Below are 13,859 nucleotides of genomic sequence, written 5' to 3' on the forward strand. Positions count from 1 at the left end.
CATGAGTTTTGCCCCTTATCCCCCATTTTTAAGTTCTGTTTTCGTCCATTGACAGCACTTCCATTGAAAATGTTGCCCATTAAGCACCCTCCAAGTCATGGCATCGCCCGTTAGCGATTGATGTTTGTTTGTGTCACCTGTAATTTATGCTGTGATGTTAAGTTATTGTGCATTGGTGCTTGATTCGTTCCCATAAATAATTAATAGTTATGTGCAGATTACCAAAATTTCTCCTAGAAATCGCTCCTGTTTCAAATTCCCTGATCCCTTTGTGTAAGCTGCCGCCGCCGCGGCGGGCGAGGAGGCGCCCCCGCGGAAGCGGGTGCGCTTCCGCGTGGTCCACCGCGACGCGTTCACGGTGAACGCCACCGCGGCCGAGCTGCTCAGGACGCGGGCCGGCGGCGGCGGCGGAGGGGTCGTGGCGTCCGTGGTGACCGGATTCGTGCAGGGGAGAGGGAGGTGGCGAAGCGAAAGCAGGCAGAGGCGCGGGCGAGTGATTGGGAGGGGAGAATGACAGGTGGGCCTAGTTGTCATTTGGAAAAATAGAAGTCTAATTTAGTCAGCCTGCTGGAGTGGAGGTCCATATTTGGGTGGCTAAAATTTAAAAGTGAGTTTTTAAATGGGTATTTGCTCATCCAAATTTAATAGCCCTACTGGAGTTGCTCTAACTCTCCCTAGTCCATGACCAATTGACCATACCACGGCCGCGGGCCGAGACACGATTGGGACGCGATGCAGAGAGAACTGAGGCCCCGTTTAGTTCTCAAAAATTTCCGTGCGCTACATTAACTTCGAATGTTTAACCACTAATTAGGAGTATTAAATGTGAATAACTGATAAAACTCATTCCACAACCCCGGGCAAAATCCCGAGACGAATCTAATAAACCTAATTATACATTGTCCTGCTACAGTAATCAATCTCTAATGACGGATTAATTAGGCTTAATAGATTCGTCTCGCGATTTCCCATCCATCTAAGTAATTAGATTTACAATTAGATCATGTTTAGTCCTCCTAATCTTCAGTTGAAAATTGCTACAGAAATTTTTCCCAAAATTTTTTGGGAACTAAACGCGCATTGAAGGAACGCGCTCACAACATTTCACGGGCCTCTGATAGCCTGCACGCCCAACGTCCGTACGCGCGTGTGGCGCGCCCCCGCCGGTCAACCGGAGCCGGCCGCACCCTCACGTACCAGGAAGGTTCTCCGTTTTTTCGGCGCCACGTGACTCTCTTTGACAGGATGCACCAGCACTACCCGTCCGAGCTGTCCGGCCCGGCCGGTCGAGATCATACGGGGTGGACGCGTCCATGCGCACGGGGCGACGCGGCTCGTGGTCGTGGGATCATTCGTGGGCGGAGGCCGGAGCAGAGCGGCCGGGCAGGGCTGTCAGCCTGTCACCCAACAACCCACGTAGTAGGACTCCCGGCCCCCCGCGCACGCGAACGCCTCGATCGCCCACATGCCTCGCCGGGTAACGTGCGCGGGAGATCAGGTGCCCGATCCGCGTCCCCCCGGACGGCGGGGTTCGGAGCTCGGACGCTCGCGCGGCGCGTCCGGCCAGGTCGCCGGCGCCGCCAAGGCGCACGCATCGGGGGGATTCAGGGGCACATATATTGCTGCGTCCGCCCGCGGTACTGCCGCCGCGGCGGCCGGCCGGGCCGGGCCAGTGGGACAGGTCCAACCCGCGTCGCTTTCTGCTGATATCTGAAGCGGCCGACCTGTGGAGTGATACAGTCAATTCCTGAACGCCACAGGAGCAGGGCCAGTGCGGCGTGCGGGCGGTGGCTGCAACGCACGACAGGGTTTTATTTCCCGACCGGTAACCGTGCCGTGCCGTGCCGTGCTGCCGCAAGCCCGCGCGCCGACCCGCTGCGCACCCGCGACCGCGCGCGGAGCTGCCTCGCCCGCCGCGCCCCCGCCATGAAGAAGCCATGAGGGCGAAGGCCCCTGCGTCTGCCTGACGCCGGTGCCATTCCTGGCAAGGCTCGAGATCCCGTTCTGCATCCCCTCCGATGCTGCAAACAAGAAGCAAGGAATGCAAACAAGAAGCAAGTAAGGAATCTGATTATGAATCACGGCCATGGACCGTGACGCCGGATTGGAGTTTGACGCTGACCTGTTGCGGACACGTGCACGGCGTCGTCGTAGTTCACCGGCCTAGCCGCGCCCGTCGAGCCGCCACGCGCCCGCCGCGCAGCCTCAGCCCCGCGCCGCCGTTGAGCCCGCGCCGTGCCGCCGCACGTTCGCGCACCGAGCTGCGTCCATGGATCGATGAGAAGGAGATGGTGAAAGGCAAGAAGAAGAGCTCGTGAGAGAGCTGAGTACTGATATAAGGATAAGGAACCGAAAGCCTTAGATGGCGCTCGTTCGTTGCAACAGACTAGCAACGAACGGACGCGTGTCACTTAGAGAGACCACTCACGTGAACCAAAAACAAAGCGCATCTAGTCGAGCTGTACAAGTCCATTTCGATTTCTTTTTCCCCCTTTTCATTTTGCATCTATTTCGTCTCCCGAACAGCCACCTAGCATCCGCTTGCATCTCGTTCCCATTCCATCTTCTTCCCTCGCGCAAAATCCTCTCTAATGGCTAGGCGAGCTCGGCGGCGCAAGGATCATGACAGTTTCAGCCCCGGTGTCATCCATTCTAACGAGTTTCTATTTCGCCATTCCAATGCTCTGTCTGTTTCAAAATACACTGGTATGAAGTCCCTAAAGTTAGATGCTAAATTTGTTCTTCTGTTCACGATTCTAACATTTTTCAGATAAAGTTAGGGATATAAAGTTTATGATAGGTTAGGACAAAGTTCTCAATATGGGAATGCAAAGTTTTTTAATTATGAAGTATTAAATCTAAAAGTACAAATTTTTAAATATTCTATCACAAAGTTCCATATTTTTTGAAGAGTAAAAAGTTTATAACATACTAGTAGAAAGTTTTCTAATTTGGGTTGCAAAGTTCAGAGTTTGTTTTACTAAAATATTTTTTGACAAGTGTTTTTTTTCAAAGATCTTGAGTTGAAAGTCCAAAGTTATTGAATTTAGTGTTAATTTTTTATTTCAATAGAAAGTTTTATGTAAAAGGTTCTATATCTATTTGTAAAAGATTTCAAATATTCATGTATAAAGTTTCATATCTAGTAGTATAGATTTTTAAATTTAACTGTATAAAGTTCTGAAATTTAGTGTACAAAGTTTTGGATTTACAAAGTTGCAGACTCCGGTGTAGAAAGTTTGAAAATATGTTAGTAGAAAGTTTTGGAATTTAGAGTGCTAGATTTGAATTAAAGTTTTGGATTTGGAAGTACAAATTTTAAAATAGGCTAATAGAAGGTTTTTGGAGCTAATAAATTTAGTGTACAAAGTTTTTGGATTTGTGGTGACCTGCATCGTCGCCCTTGCAATCCCAGCTTAATCCCCCTTCCGCTTCCCCCTCTGTCTTTTCCCTGTGTTTGTGTGGCCGATGTGTGGGCGACGAGGTTACCACCACTGCTGCTCACTGCCGGCCACCAGCCCACCACCATTAGCAACTGTTTTGTTTGTTAATGGTTGATGACATAGGTAGCCTATGCTATCTGCTCTTTTGTTTACGCCCTGTTTTTGGCCTGCATGTGTTGCTACCTGCTTGTAGTCTGGTTCATTCAGAATTGCAAACATTGCTGCCTACTAGATTTTGATGCCCAGTCTAGTTAGTGGTCACAGCAGTACCTACACATGAAACTGTAGCATTAGTTTCTTTATCAACCACAATAATCTAGCAATTAGTAGCCTGTAAGTTTGTTGAGATCTAGTCAGAGCACATGCTAGCTCACGATTGAGACATTTCTATTTCCTATTGCCTTATGTCGCTCCCTATTTTAAATCATATAGCTTAATTTTTATTTGAACTATAAATGGAAAACTTCCAAATACATGTATCATAAGAATTTTAAATATAATTATAAAGTTTCGAATATGTACATTGAAAGGAATGTATTATTGAAACTTTTTAGACATATGAGTCAAAAGTTTTCAGGTACAATCATAAAGTGTTATATATGTAACTTGAAAGTTTGTCAGAACATATAGAAAGTTTTAATCACGTAACTTGAAAGTTTGTAAACACATAGAAAGTTTCCTAAGATTTTTATCTAAAGACATGGTTGTGCATTTTATAAATCAGTGTCTTGTCCATAGTGTTTGTTGATTTAAATAACATTGAAAGGACATTTAGAATTGTTTCCTTTTTAATTGTGGCATGACATTTTGGGTGGGTTGCTGATTATTTTTCTACATTGGAGAAGAAGTTATGTAATTTGCAATTTATGTTTAGGCTGAAATGCATACACACTTTTTTCACATATAACTCCAATGTTTTATTAATTGTTGTAGAAAGTCGTAGATCTATGAGTTAAAAAACTAGGAAGGAGGGAGAGTGTATAGAGTGCTCCAACACTATTTAAAAAGTTTTTAATCATTGCATATAAAGTTCTTGGTTTGCCATTTGAAAGTTAGAAAGACCTATTTGTTTGTGTGTGTGTGTATGGGGTGGGGGGTTGGCTTTTAAACTATGAGTTAAATAATTTTCAATATTCAAATAGAAAGATTCTAATGTGCATAACTTAAGTAGAAATTTTTTCATTTACACTTTAAAGTTATCAGTATACATGTAGTAAGGCCTTGACCATGGAACAAAAGGTTTATATGTTGAAAGCATCTATGAAACAAGCAAAATATATTTTTTTGGCATGCATGTGTGTTGAGTTGTGTTCAAAGCTTTCGTAAATCATGCCAAAAATTTCTGGTACTGCTGATTTAGAAGGACCACAGTACACTTCTCAAGTATATAGTTGGGATGGCTTAGAAATTAAAAGGTTTTCTATACATAGTTTCAAAGTTATTCTATTAGCAACACAATGGTTTGGATTTGAGAGTACAAAGTTTATAATGTGCACATGCTAGTAGAAAGTTCCCAAATTTGGTGTGTGAAGTTTGGAAATACAAAGGTTTAAAGTTCCATACACCCACTACAAAGTTCTAAATATACGATTTGAAAGTTTATTTTTAAATTTCAGATAGCTAAGGTTTTGATATGTGTAAAGTATTTAATATTATAATATAAAAGTTTTATAATCCTAGATACAAAAGTTTTGATTTGTAACATGAAAGTTTTCAATTCCTAGTACAAAAGATTTTTAGTATGTGTACTGATAGCTAGATACTATAATGTTTTGAATACATAATTTTGAAACTCCTTTATTTTTCAGCTGTAAAGGCTTAGATATGTAACTTAAAAGATATCTTGCCCTGTTTGGCTGGTGGGAGAAGCCAATTTGGGGCTGGGTGGAGCTGCTTGACTGGCTGCTCCAACCCAGCCACTTGTTTTGAGCCTGCGTCCTGCGAGAGATGTTTGAAGTTTTGGATATATAATTAAGAAATTTAAATTCTAAGTCTATTTTTTCAAAAGACTTGAAATTATATTGTTTTCAAGTACTTATTTGGTGTCGTAATATTTTTTTGCAGGTGTATTTGTGGACTCTTTGCTTTTGATTTATCTCCATTAGTCTTGCTTTTGTACGGAGGTGCATATTTATATGTGTCTATGTGGTATCTGTTACTGCATCTGCCAAAATTTATAACAAGAGTTTTTTTTTATTTGACCAATGCTTTTCTAAACTATTGATTTTTTGTTAGTGCCATTTGTATGAAAAGAGATTACAACGTAAGGTATAGTGTTTTTGTTATTTGATTTAGTACTTACAATTATATAAGAATAACATATACTTCAACATTCATATGTATGTAAAACATTTCCCCCACCCGTTTCATCTCCCTCGTACCCACTGTCCCGAAAGGAAAAGGGAAAACATAATAAAGATGTGCAACATGCGTAGTAAATAAAATACAACAGAAGGTAGACACTGGAAAGGAGAAACAGTGGATGGTGGTGAGGGGCATACGTGGGAAGATATCAATATTCACTGCTAGCTATTAGTTGTGCACGTGCACCACTTGAATCCTCTGACGCGCATTCGTCGGTAACAGTAGCAACGATTGCGTGCCCACTAGCGGCCCCCGTAAGGAACGGATGGATGGGAGAGGAGATAAAATAAAAAAGTGACGGGTGAGTGCACTGCGGGACTCATTTAAAATGGCGCCATCTCCGAAGATATTTTAGCGGTGATGTTTTCAAATTTTATAGAGCCCCTAAAATAAGCTCTGTTTTTAGAGGTGGGTGATACTGTCACCCGTCCTTGAAGATGCATTTTCAGAAACAGGTGAAATGCTACAGCACCCAACTTTTGTTGTAGGAGCGGGGTACATTTGCATCCGCCCCTAGAAAAAAACAAAGTGTCCCTGGAAATCATTTCTGTAGTAGTGGAAATGATTAGGGCCGGTGGACGTGCATGTCGCATTTAGCGCGGGCATGATGATGATGATGCTTGTGGAAAGGCAGGGCACGGCATCATCACCCGGACCCCTCCGGTGGTCTCGTCTCGTCTCGTCCAATAAAAATCACGCACACACGGGATGAACCTTCGTGTTTGGCTCGATAGATGAATAAATCTCTGCATGGAGCCGAAACTGATGCAGATTCTGAATACACTAGGACGCGTGGCGCGCTTTGCCGCGCCCACCCCAGCCTGGAGAATAATGTGCCCGATATGCTGTATATTTCTTGTTTCGTTGGTGAGTTGTTTTGCCTGTTGTTTCGATCGTGGGTTATCTTGCCCTAATGAGTTGGTTGAACTGCAGAACTTGCAACATAGTTTGAGTCTTTGGTCTCATGATCCCTGTTGAAATACTTGCATCTTGTGTTTGCAAATGGTTAAGATTGGTATATCACATTACACGTAAAACCAAAATTTGCTGAATCTTTTTGGAAAATGGATCTGATTGGCACCTTATTTTTTCAAGCTTAGCACCGATCATTTATAGATCAAAATAATTAGCAACCAGTCATTATATAAATTTGAACGGAAAAATGCAAGCAATATGGACATCAAACTATATATAGAGATATTACCGCTGCTCCACACGTGTTATTTAGAAAATGCAAGCAATATGGACATCAAACTATATATAAATTGGTATAAGAGTGTACATATATATATGTAGAGATTTATTTAGAATCTGCAGATGATGACTCCTTCCGTTGCAAATTATAAATCATTTCAATTTTATTGGAGAGTCTACGAGACTACGACACAGTTTTTTTTTTGCGAGAAAAGGATGTAACTTATATTAAGGAAATTGTTTGTGCAGTACAACCATTTCTTGCAGAAAAGACCTCGAAAGTAAAGAAAATTACAACGAGACCCGCAGACGTCACTGTTCTTCTTCCTCTGATTAAGGTCCCGGCCGCCATCTCCGATCGCTGGATTGCGCACCGAAGCTCCAAACCACCAGCATCCACCCCCAGAACGAAGATCTGACACAAATGTAAAGGCAATAAACTATAAATGTAAAGACTACGACACAGTTGTTTTTGCCGGAATCGGGGACCATCCCAGTCGCGGAGCTGTAGCCTGCCCCGGCGGCGGTCAGCCACGGCTTTAAACAATGCACGGATACGGATTCGTATGTGCTTTCCTGGCACGTTTGTTTGTTCATCACTACATTTCGCACGATGCGACACAAAAGCCACTGCTGCTGACTGCTGCCCTCGACTCCTGGAGATGTGTAGTGTATGCAAAAAAAGAAGCAGCAAAGCTTGGGACTGGGATATAAGCCTATTTCGCACGTGGGCTCAAAGTTGGTCCAGCCCATCGAGCGTTTGGGCCCCTCTGTTTACAAGGAGCAAGGTAGGTCAGGCCACCTACTCGCCACGACTACTGAAGAACGCGACCAGCCCATGAAGCTTGATTTTGTTCAATTTTTGTTCGTATGGAGCTTTGCTCATTATCCCAAAGTTTCCAACTGCTGGTCGCGTTGCGCAGGGCGACAGAGCACGAGGGCGCCCCCTCGGGCAGCCGAGCTCACAGTTTTGCGAAACCAGACCCGGCAGCAACCACCTCAACGCGTTGTAGTAATCGCACACACGGTTTGGCAGGCATGGCTGCCCGTTTTAGTACGGGGCCTGCCTGAATATGGAAACTGCAACGGCCTGCAAGCCACTGCAAAAGCCAACGTCGCGGCCACATTTGGACACGTTCTTGCTACCGCATGTGTTCGGAATCTGCAGATGAGCGCGACCTGAACCTGCAACTTTGCGAGGTGCTCGGGCACGGAACCAAGCCAGATCAGAGTTAAGACTGACTTCAACAACGGAAGGGAAAATGAGAGAGGCATTGGTTCGTTTGCCTCGCGCACAGTCAATGCATCACACACCCAAAAATTCATGTCTCCAACGGCGGAGGCAAAATCGCGCGGGGAAGGAGGGAGGCGGAGCGAGACGAGCGCGAGGCGGACCGCACGCCGACCGGGCCGGTTCCCGCGTCGAGCCCCACGGCCGGCGGTGGCGGGCTGCGGCACCGGCAGATGCGGTGCAGAGGAGGCCACCGCGGCCGCGTTCCGGGGCCTGGAGCCACTCTGGCTCCCTAACAGCGGCACCCACGCGCGGCTCGAGACCATCCTCTTGGGCAAGGACGGCCTCGCCGCAGCGGCGGCGCCGGAGAGGAGGAGGTGGCCCGCCGGGGGCGGGCGGCGGCGCGGGCGGAGGTTGTTGGAGCTGGAGTTTGAGGAGGTCAAGGGCCTGCGGGACCTCGGCTTCACCTTCTCCGACGCCGAGGTGGACGCCGAGGAGGAGAACCGGGCCGCCGCGTCGGCTCCCGCGGCGCCGCGGGACGCGCCGTCCTCCTTTGCCCAGCCGGAGGAAGCCGCCGTGGCAGCAGCCACCCAGGCGCTGCCGAGGACGGCGAGGAGGAAGCGGAGGTCAGGAGGCCGTGGAGGGGCTGGCGGCCGGCGGAGTAGCACAACCTCCTCCGCACCTCCCGCCCCGGCGACGAGGTGGAGGCCGGGTATGCCGCGCCGCGCCGCCGCTCCTGGAGCCCCTTGTGCGCCGACGATGCCCCTGGGATTGAGCCTGGGGAGGAGCCCCTTGCCCGCCGCCGAGCTCACCCGGCGCCGATTCGAGGCGGGGCACGGCGGCTCCTCCGTCCCGGCGGCGTCCAAGGCGAGGCGGAGGGGCTGCGTGCGGGGCCCGGCCGCGTCTTGCTCCCTGCCTCACTCCTGCGCGCCGGCCCCGCCTCCCTCCGCGCGTGTAGGGCTCGGCCTCCGCCTCCGCTGCCGGGAGGCCCCGCCGTTGCAGGGGTCGCCCTCCGCCGTCGGGAGGCCGCGCGCGCCACCTCCCCTGCATCCCCGCCGTGGCGAGCGGTGCGGACCACGGCGTGACGAGTGGCAGCGACAGCAGTTTGCATTTGAGGAGAGAGGAAGCGTATATTTGCACTGTCTCTCTCCAGCGACGGCAAAATGCCTCGCGTGTTGCCTCGTGTGTTGGAGGCGGCGCCTCGCGCGCACAGTAGCGACGAAGATGCATTTTGCTTTTGCCTTGCCGGTTGCAACGCCTGCTGGGGTCAGTCTAAGGCAGGCACGCGGTCTCTGAACCCGCTCTTATGAACATACGATCGTCACATCACACATGCCGTTTCCTCTCATTCGTTTTCTTTTCCGTTTGATCGTTTAGGGGGCCTGGTTTCTTTTCCTCACCAGAGAGCACCATTTCCCTTACGGGCACCCGGTGCCGCCCCGTCAAGTCCTACTCCACTAACCCACCAGCTCGCCGCAGTAACAGCCGTACGACGAGGAGTCCAGTCCACGACGGCCCGGCGGCGGTCGAGGGTTCAGATGTCTCGGCGGCAGAGCGGGCAGGAGCCGTGCCGGAGGAGCCAGCAGTCGATGCAGGGCACGTGGAACACGTGCCGGCACCCGGGGAGCCTCCGCGCGGCCTCGCCCACCCGGAAGTCCTGCAGGCACACCGAGCAGCACAGCGCCTCCCCCGCCGCGTCCACGGCGCCGTCCGCCGCGATCGCCATCGCCGGCAGCCGCCGCACCGCCTCCGCCGGGAGGCCCCTGCCGCCGCCCGTCTCGAACAGGTCGCTCGTCTCCTCGAACGGCGAGCTGATGGCGCTGATCTGCTTCCACGAAAAAGAAAACGTTGAGAACAGAAGAAAGTTGCAGGCCGATGACTCACTCTAAAGACCGGTAAAACACATTCATTCACTCCGTTCGCTTCACTTCTTTCGGCTTCTTCTCTCACATGAACCAGCCGAAACCAGCCAAAACCAGTTGAAATCAGCACAATGAACAGGGTGATTATCTTGTTACTAGCGAATGGGGCCAAGCCGGGCACTCGTCGAATTTTTTTTTTCTTTTGATACTTAAAAAACGTGTGGAAATCTGAAAGGGCGATGGCAAATAAACAAGCAGCCACCCGCGGGTTAGTTGATGGTTTGCCATTGATGCTAGCAAAAGCTTCTTTTACTTGCGGGCGATGAGCTCAGCTCGCTGAAAGTGATCCAGCAGGCGACAGGCACCGGCACCGGCACCGGATTTTCTTTAAAGGCAACTAGCATCTGCCGTAACTAACCATGCTATTAAAGGGATACCTTGTGCGTGTGTTCTTGGAAGAGATGCAAATACTGGCGTTAGATTAGATGGATGATGAATTGGCTTCTGGGCAACGCGTTGCGTGGACTACCTGCTACTCACCGTGTGGACAGGTTTTTCTCCACGGTACCAGATGGTGGTTTATATTCTGTTGGTTTGGCAGTTTGGCTGGCTGGATTGTGTTTTTTTTTTTTGATAAAGGCTGGATTGTGTTGAGCAGCAGCAGCAGAGCTAACAGCTAAGACACCAACAGGCACTGAAACTTTGCTGCCTGATGAACAGACATTGTCCAGTGGAAGATGGTGAGTATCGACAGAGAGTTTCTTAAAAGTGACAAGGCTCGGAGTGTACGAGAGTGCACAGTACTGTTTGTTTGTCACTGTTAAATAAAGATGGCGCCCATACATTTTAGCACAGGACGGCAACAGTGGACGCGAATAGCTCTCGGGCTGACGAAAACGCATCGCATCGTAACCTTTGGTGCGTTTGGGTGATGAGGTCGAGTGGCTACCTACCTGACTCTGCACGGCGCTCTGGACCGCCGGCCCCACCTTCTCCCGGACCAGCCTGCCGCTCAGGAGGCTGGAGATGATGTCCACCTGCGTGTACAGCAGCCGAGCACAAACAGTCCAGTCAGACAGGTACCGAGGAACTGGATGCACCAGCAGCGTCTTTGATTCGACAGGAAACTGGCTCCATCCTCTCTCTCTGTTTTTGTTTTTCGAAAAAAAAAACAAGAGAACAGCTGCCACCGCTGCAGGGAAAAACATGCCATGGGATTCACAAGCAGTTGAATACTAAGAAGGGTGAGATGCCATCGGGTAGCATCACCAACCTCGCCCCACGGAATCCATGGGGCAAACCTAATCAGTCTTCGTCAACATCAAGCCCCATTAGGCCGCGAAAACGAGAGTGGTGTGCTCCCACACTTCCGCAATTGGACCTCCCCAAGCAGCGGCGGAACTAGAAATTTTGAATAAGGGGGGCCGAGCAGATACTTTATACTATACGTAAGAAACATATCAAGTTACTAATATTTTAGATAGAGAAAATGCTTTACATATGTTCTGTTTGCACTTTACAACTTCGCAGACGTATTGCGAATTTGTATTCTCTTTCTTTCATAAAATAATATCAAATATCTTCGTTTTTTTAGTTTGACCATGTTTTCTGAAAAAAATTATAACATACTCCCTCCGTCTCACAAAGAGTGTAGTTTTAGGAAATTTCAGACACATTACTTATCTAAACAAATGACTTTGTTACCCCTAATTATTTCTACCAATTATGATTGAAAACCGCATTATTTATTTGGTTTTCTAGAAATGTAGGGTATTCACTACCGGAAAACGGTATTTTGCCGTGTGCTATAATCTTCGCCGTGTGCATTATTTCGGGCACACGACGAAGACCTCTTTTACCGTGTGTCGCCAGAAGAACACACGGCAAAGCAAAAACACACAGGAAACCTTACTCTTCGCCGTGTGCCAAGGGCCAGCACACGGCAAACCTTGCTCTTCGCCGTGTGCCAAAACCAAGGACACACGGCGAAGTCTGAAAGTTCACCGTGTGTCCACGGTGCAGACACACGGCGAACAGACGCCGACGCCGTCAGCTAGCCCGGACGGCGTCTTCTCGCTTTTTTTTCGCCGTGCGCCTATATATACACACGGCGAAAAGGTTCGCCGTGTGCGTGACTTTTGACACACGGCAAACAAGGGCTTCGCCGTCCCTGTAGCTGCCGTCGGCGCTTTGCCATCGGCGAACAGAAATGTCATGCTACTTTAATTATTAGCACATATTTAGTTAACCAAATAGAGTCCCAATACTTAATAATTAGGGTAATTAGGGGTAGGAGAGTCTTTTATATAGCCATAATTTATTCTAAAAACTCCAGAATGCCTTATATTTGGTGACGGAGGGAGTAATATTGGAGTCTTCGGGTTGGATTTGACTAGTCTTTAGCTAGCTGCCTAGGTAGATGTGTATACGTGCACCGTTCAATATGTGTTGTTGGGTTTGTTAAGGACGATAGCCGAAAAACTTAAGTACAAATCATCGTTGCATTGATTGATCTTTGTGTTGGGCTTTAGAATATAGGTGGGGGTTAAAAATTTTCACTGATTTTAGGGGGGCCGTGGCCCCTGCTCGCCCCCCTGGTTCCGCTGTTGTCCCCAAGCACCAAGAGGAGAACGCCAAGTTAAAAACCTATCGGTGGTGGTGTCTCACTGGGTGTCTTCTTCGCAATTTGTCAATGGCGATCGGTTTATAAAAAGCAGAGGAAAAGAGGGCCGTGCCGTTTCAAATTTTACAATTTGGCGTTAGGTTGGGACAGGGTGAATGAAAATCCACAATTGCTTGCTTGGATATGCAGTAACTGAGAATTTTGAAGCAACATGTGCTGGCTATTTCTCCTGTCCTGCCGGCGATTAATTTGACAGGGTACGACGAGGCAGGAGCTATCGGAGCAGACAGCAGAGAGAGGTTAGTTGATGAATGCGCGTACCATGTAGAGGACGGTCCAGACGCCGGAGTCGCCCGAGTGCCAGAGGTCGCGCGACGCCTCGGCGACCTCGATGGAGAAGACGGCGCCGGAGATGGCCCCAATGCCGGCGCCGCGCAGCACGCCGCTCTCGGTGGCCAGCCCGATCATGGACCCCGTCACCGCCCCGACCAGCGACCCCACTGCGAAAAGAGGAACCCTGCTCAGTTCAGCTCGGTCACCAGCGACTCTTCTTGCCTGAACACCCGCGCGGGGCACGCACCGGCGGCGAAGACGCAGGTGGCGACGACGCAGAGCACCCTGCCGGCCAGGCCGCACGCCGCGGAGCCGAGGCCGGCGCCGGCCCACTGGCACGGCTCCGGCGCCGAGCTGGGGCTTGGGGGCAGGTCCATCCGGCCCGGGGCGACGAGGGAGACGATGAGAAGAACGGGACTGAGGATGAGGAGACGCCGAATCGGCAGCCCCGTGTGAGACGGCACGCGCGCTGCCGAGTGGTGCTGACGCGGGAGCTCGGGGGCGGCGGGTGAGGTGAAGTGTCTGGGAGCGCGGAAGGGAGGCGAGACCGCGGGAGCGTATAAATAGTGGCGGGGAATATAAAAACTGTGGTCTGGTGCGTAGCAGCCGCTGGTTTTGTTCTGCTCTGCCTCTCACCCTGCCCCTGTGCCCACGCGGCCACACCCACGCCCCCGATGCCTTGTCCGCTAGCCGCTTCTGAACCGCCGGCCCCGTCGCGTCCCCGTGCTGCTGCGGCACCGCACCTCACCTCACCTCACCGACGGACGCTTGCAACCGGACTCCGTCGCGGCGGCGAGTCCGTCGGTGCC

General features: G+C 49.7%; 1 protein-coding gene across 2 annotated transcripts; it reads right to left on the reverse strand.

Moving 5' to 3' along the window:
• Positions 1-9,584: 9,584 nt before the first annotated feature.
• Positions 9,585-13,598, reverse strand: LOC120687209 (NEP1-interacting protein 2-like). 2 transcript variants are annotated; one of them, XM_039969200.1, is made up of 4 exons: positions 13,298-13,598; positions 13,039-13,217; positions 11,048-11,131; positions 9,585-10,057 (listed from the first exon to the last, which is right to left on the reverse strand). In XM_039969200.1, exons 1-4 carry the CDS (start codon positions 13,425-13,427, stop codon positions 9,767-9,769), a joined length of 684 nt encoding a protein of 227 aa, XP_039825134.1. In that variant the 5' UTR covers positions 13,428-13,598; the 3' UTR covers positions 9,585-9,766. The 2 variants fall into 2 exon arrangements, with proteins under 2 accessions (XP_039825134.1, XP_039825135.1); XM_039969201.1 differs by lacking the exon at positions 11,048-11,131.
• Positions 13,599-13,859: the final 261 nt, after the last annotated feature.

This window comes from Panicum virgatum, chromosome 9N (genome assembly GCF_016808335.1).
Source record: "Panicum virgatum strain AP13 chromosome 9N, P.virgatum_v5, whole genome shotgun sequence".
Taxonomy (NCBI): Eukaryota; Viridiplantae; Streptophyta; class Magnoliopsida; order Poales; family Poaceae; genus Panicum; species Panicum virgatum.

Bases quoted from the DNA above. Each gene is read 5' to 3' on its own strand.
- LOC120687209 (XM_039969200.1), bottom strand. From the start codon at position 13,427: ATGGACCTGCCCCCAAGCCCCAGCTCGGCGCCGGAGCCGTGCCAGTGG. The intron at 11,132-13,038 runs GTACGCGCATTC...CTGTACACGCAG, and splicing joins TCTGGACCGTCCTCTACATG to GTGGACATCATCTCCAGCCT. The intron at 10,058-11,047 runs GTAGGTAGCCAC...TCGTGGAAGCAG, and splicing joins AGAGCGCCGTGCAGAGTCAG to ATCAGCGCCATCAGCTCGCC.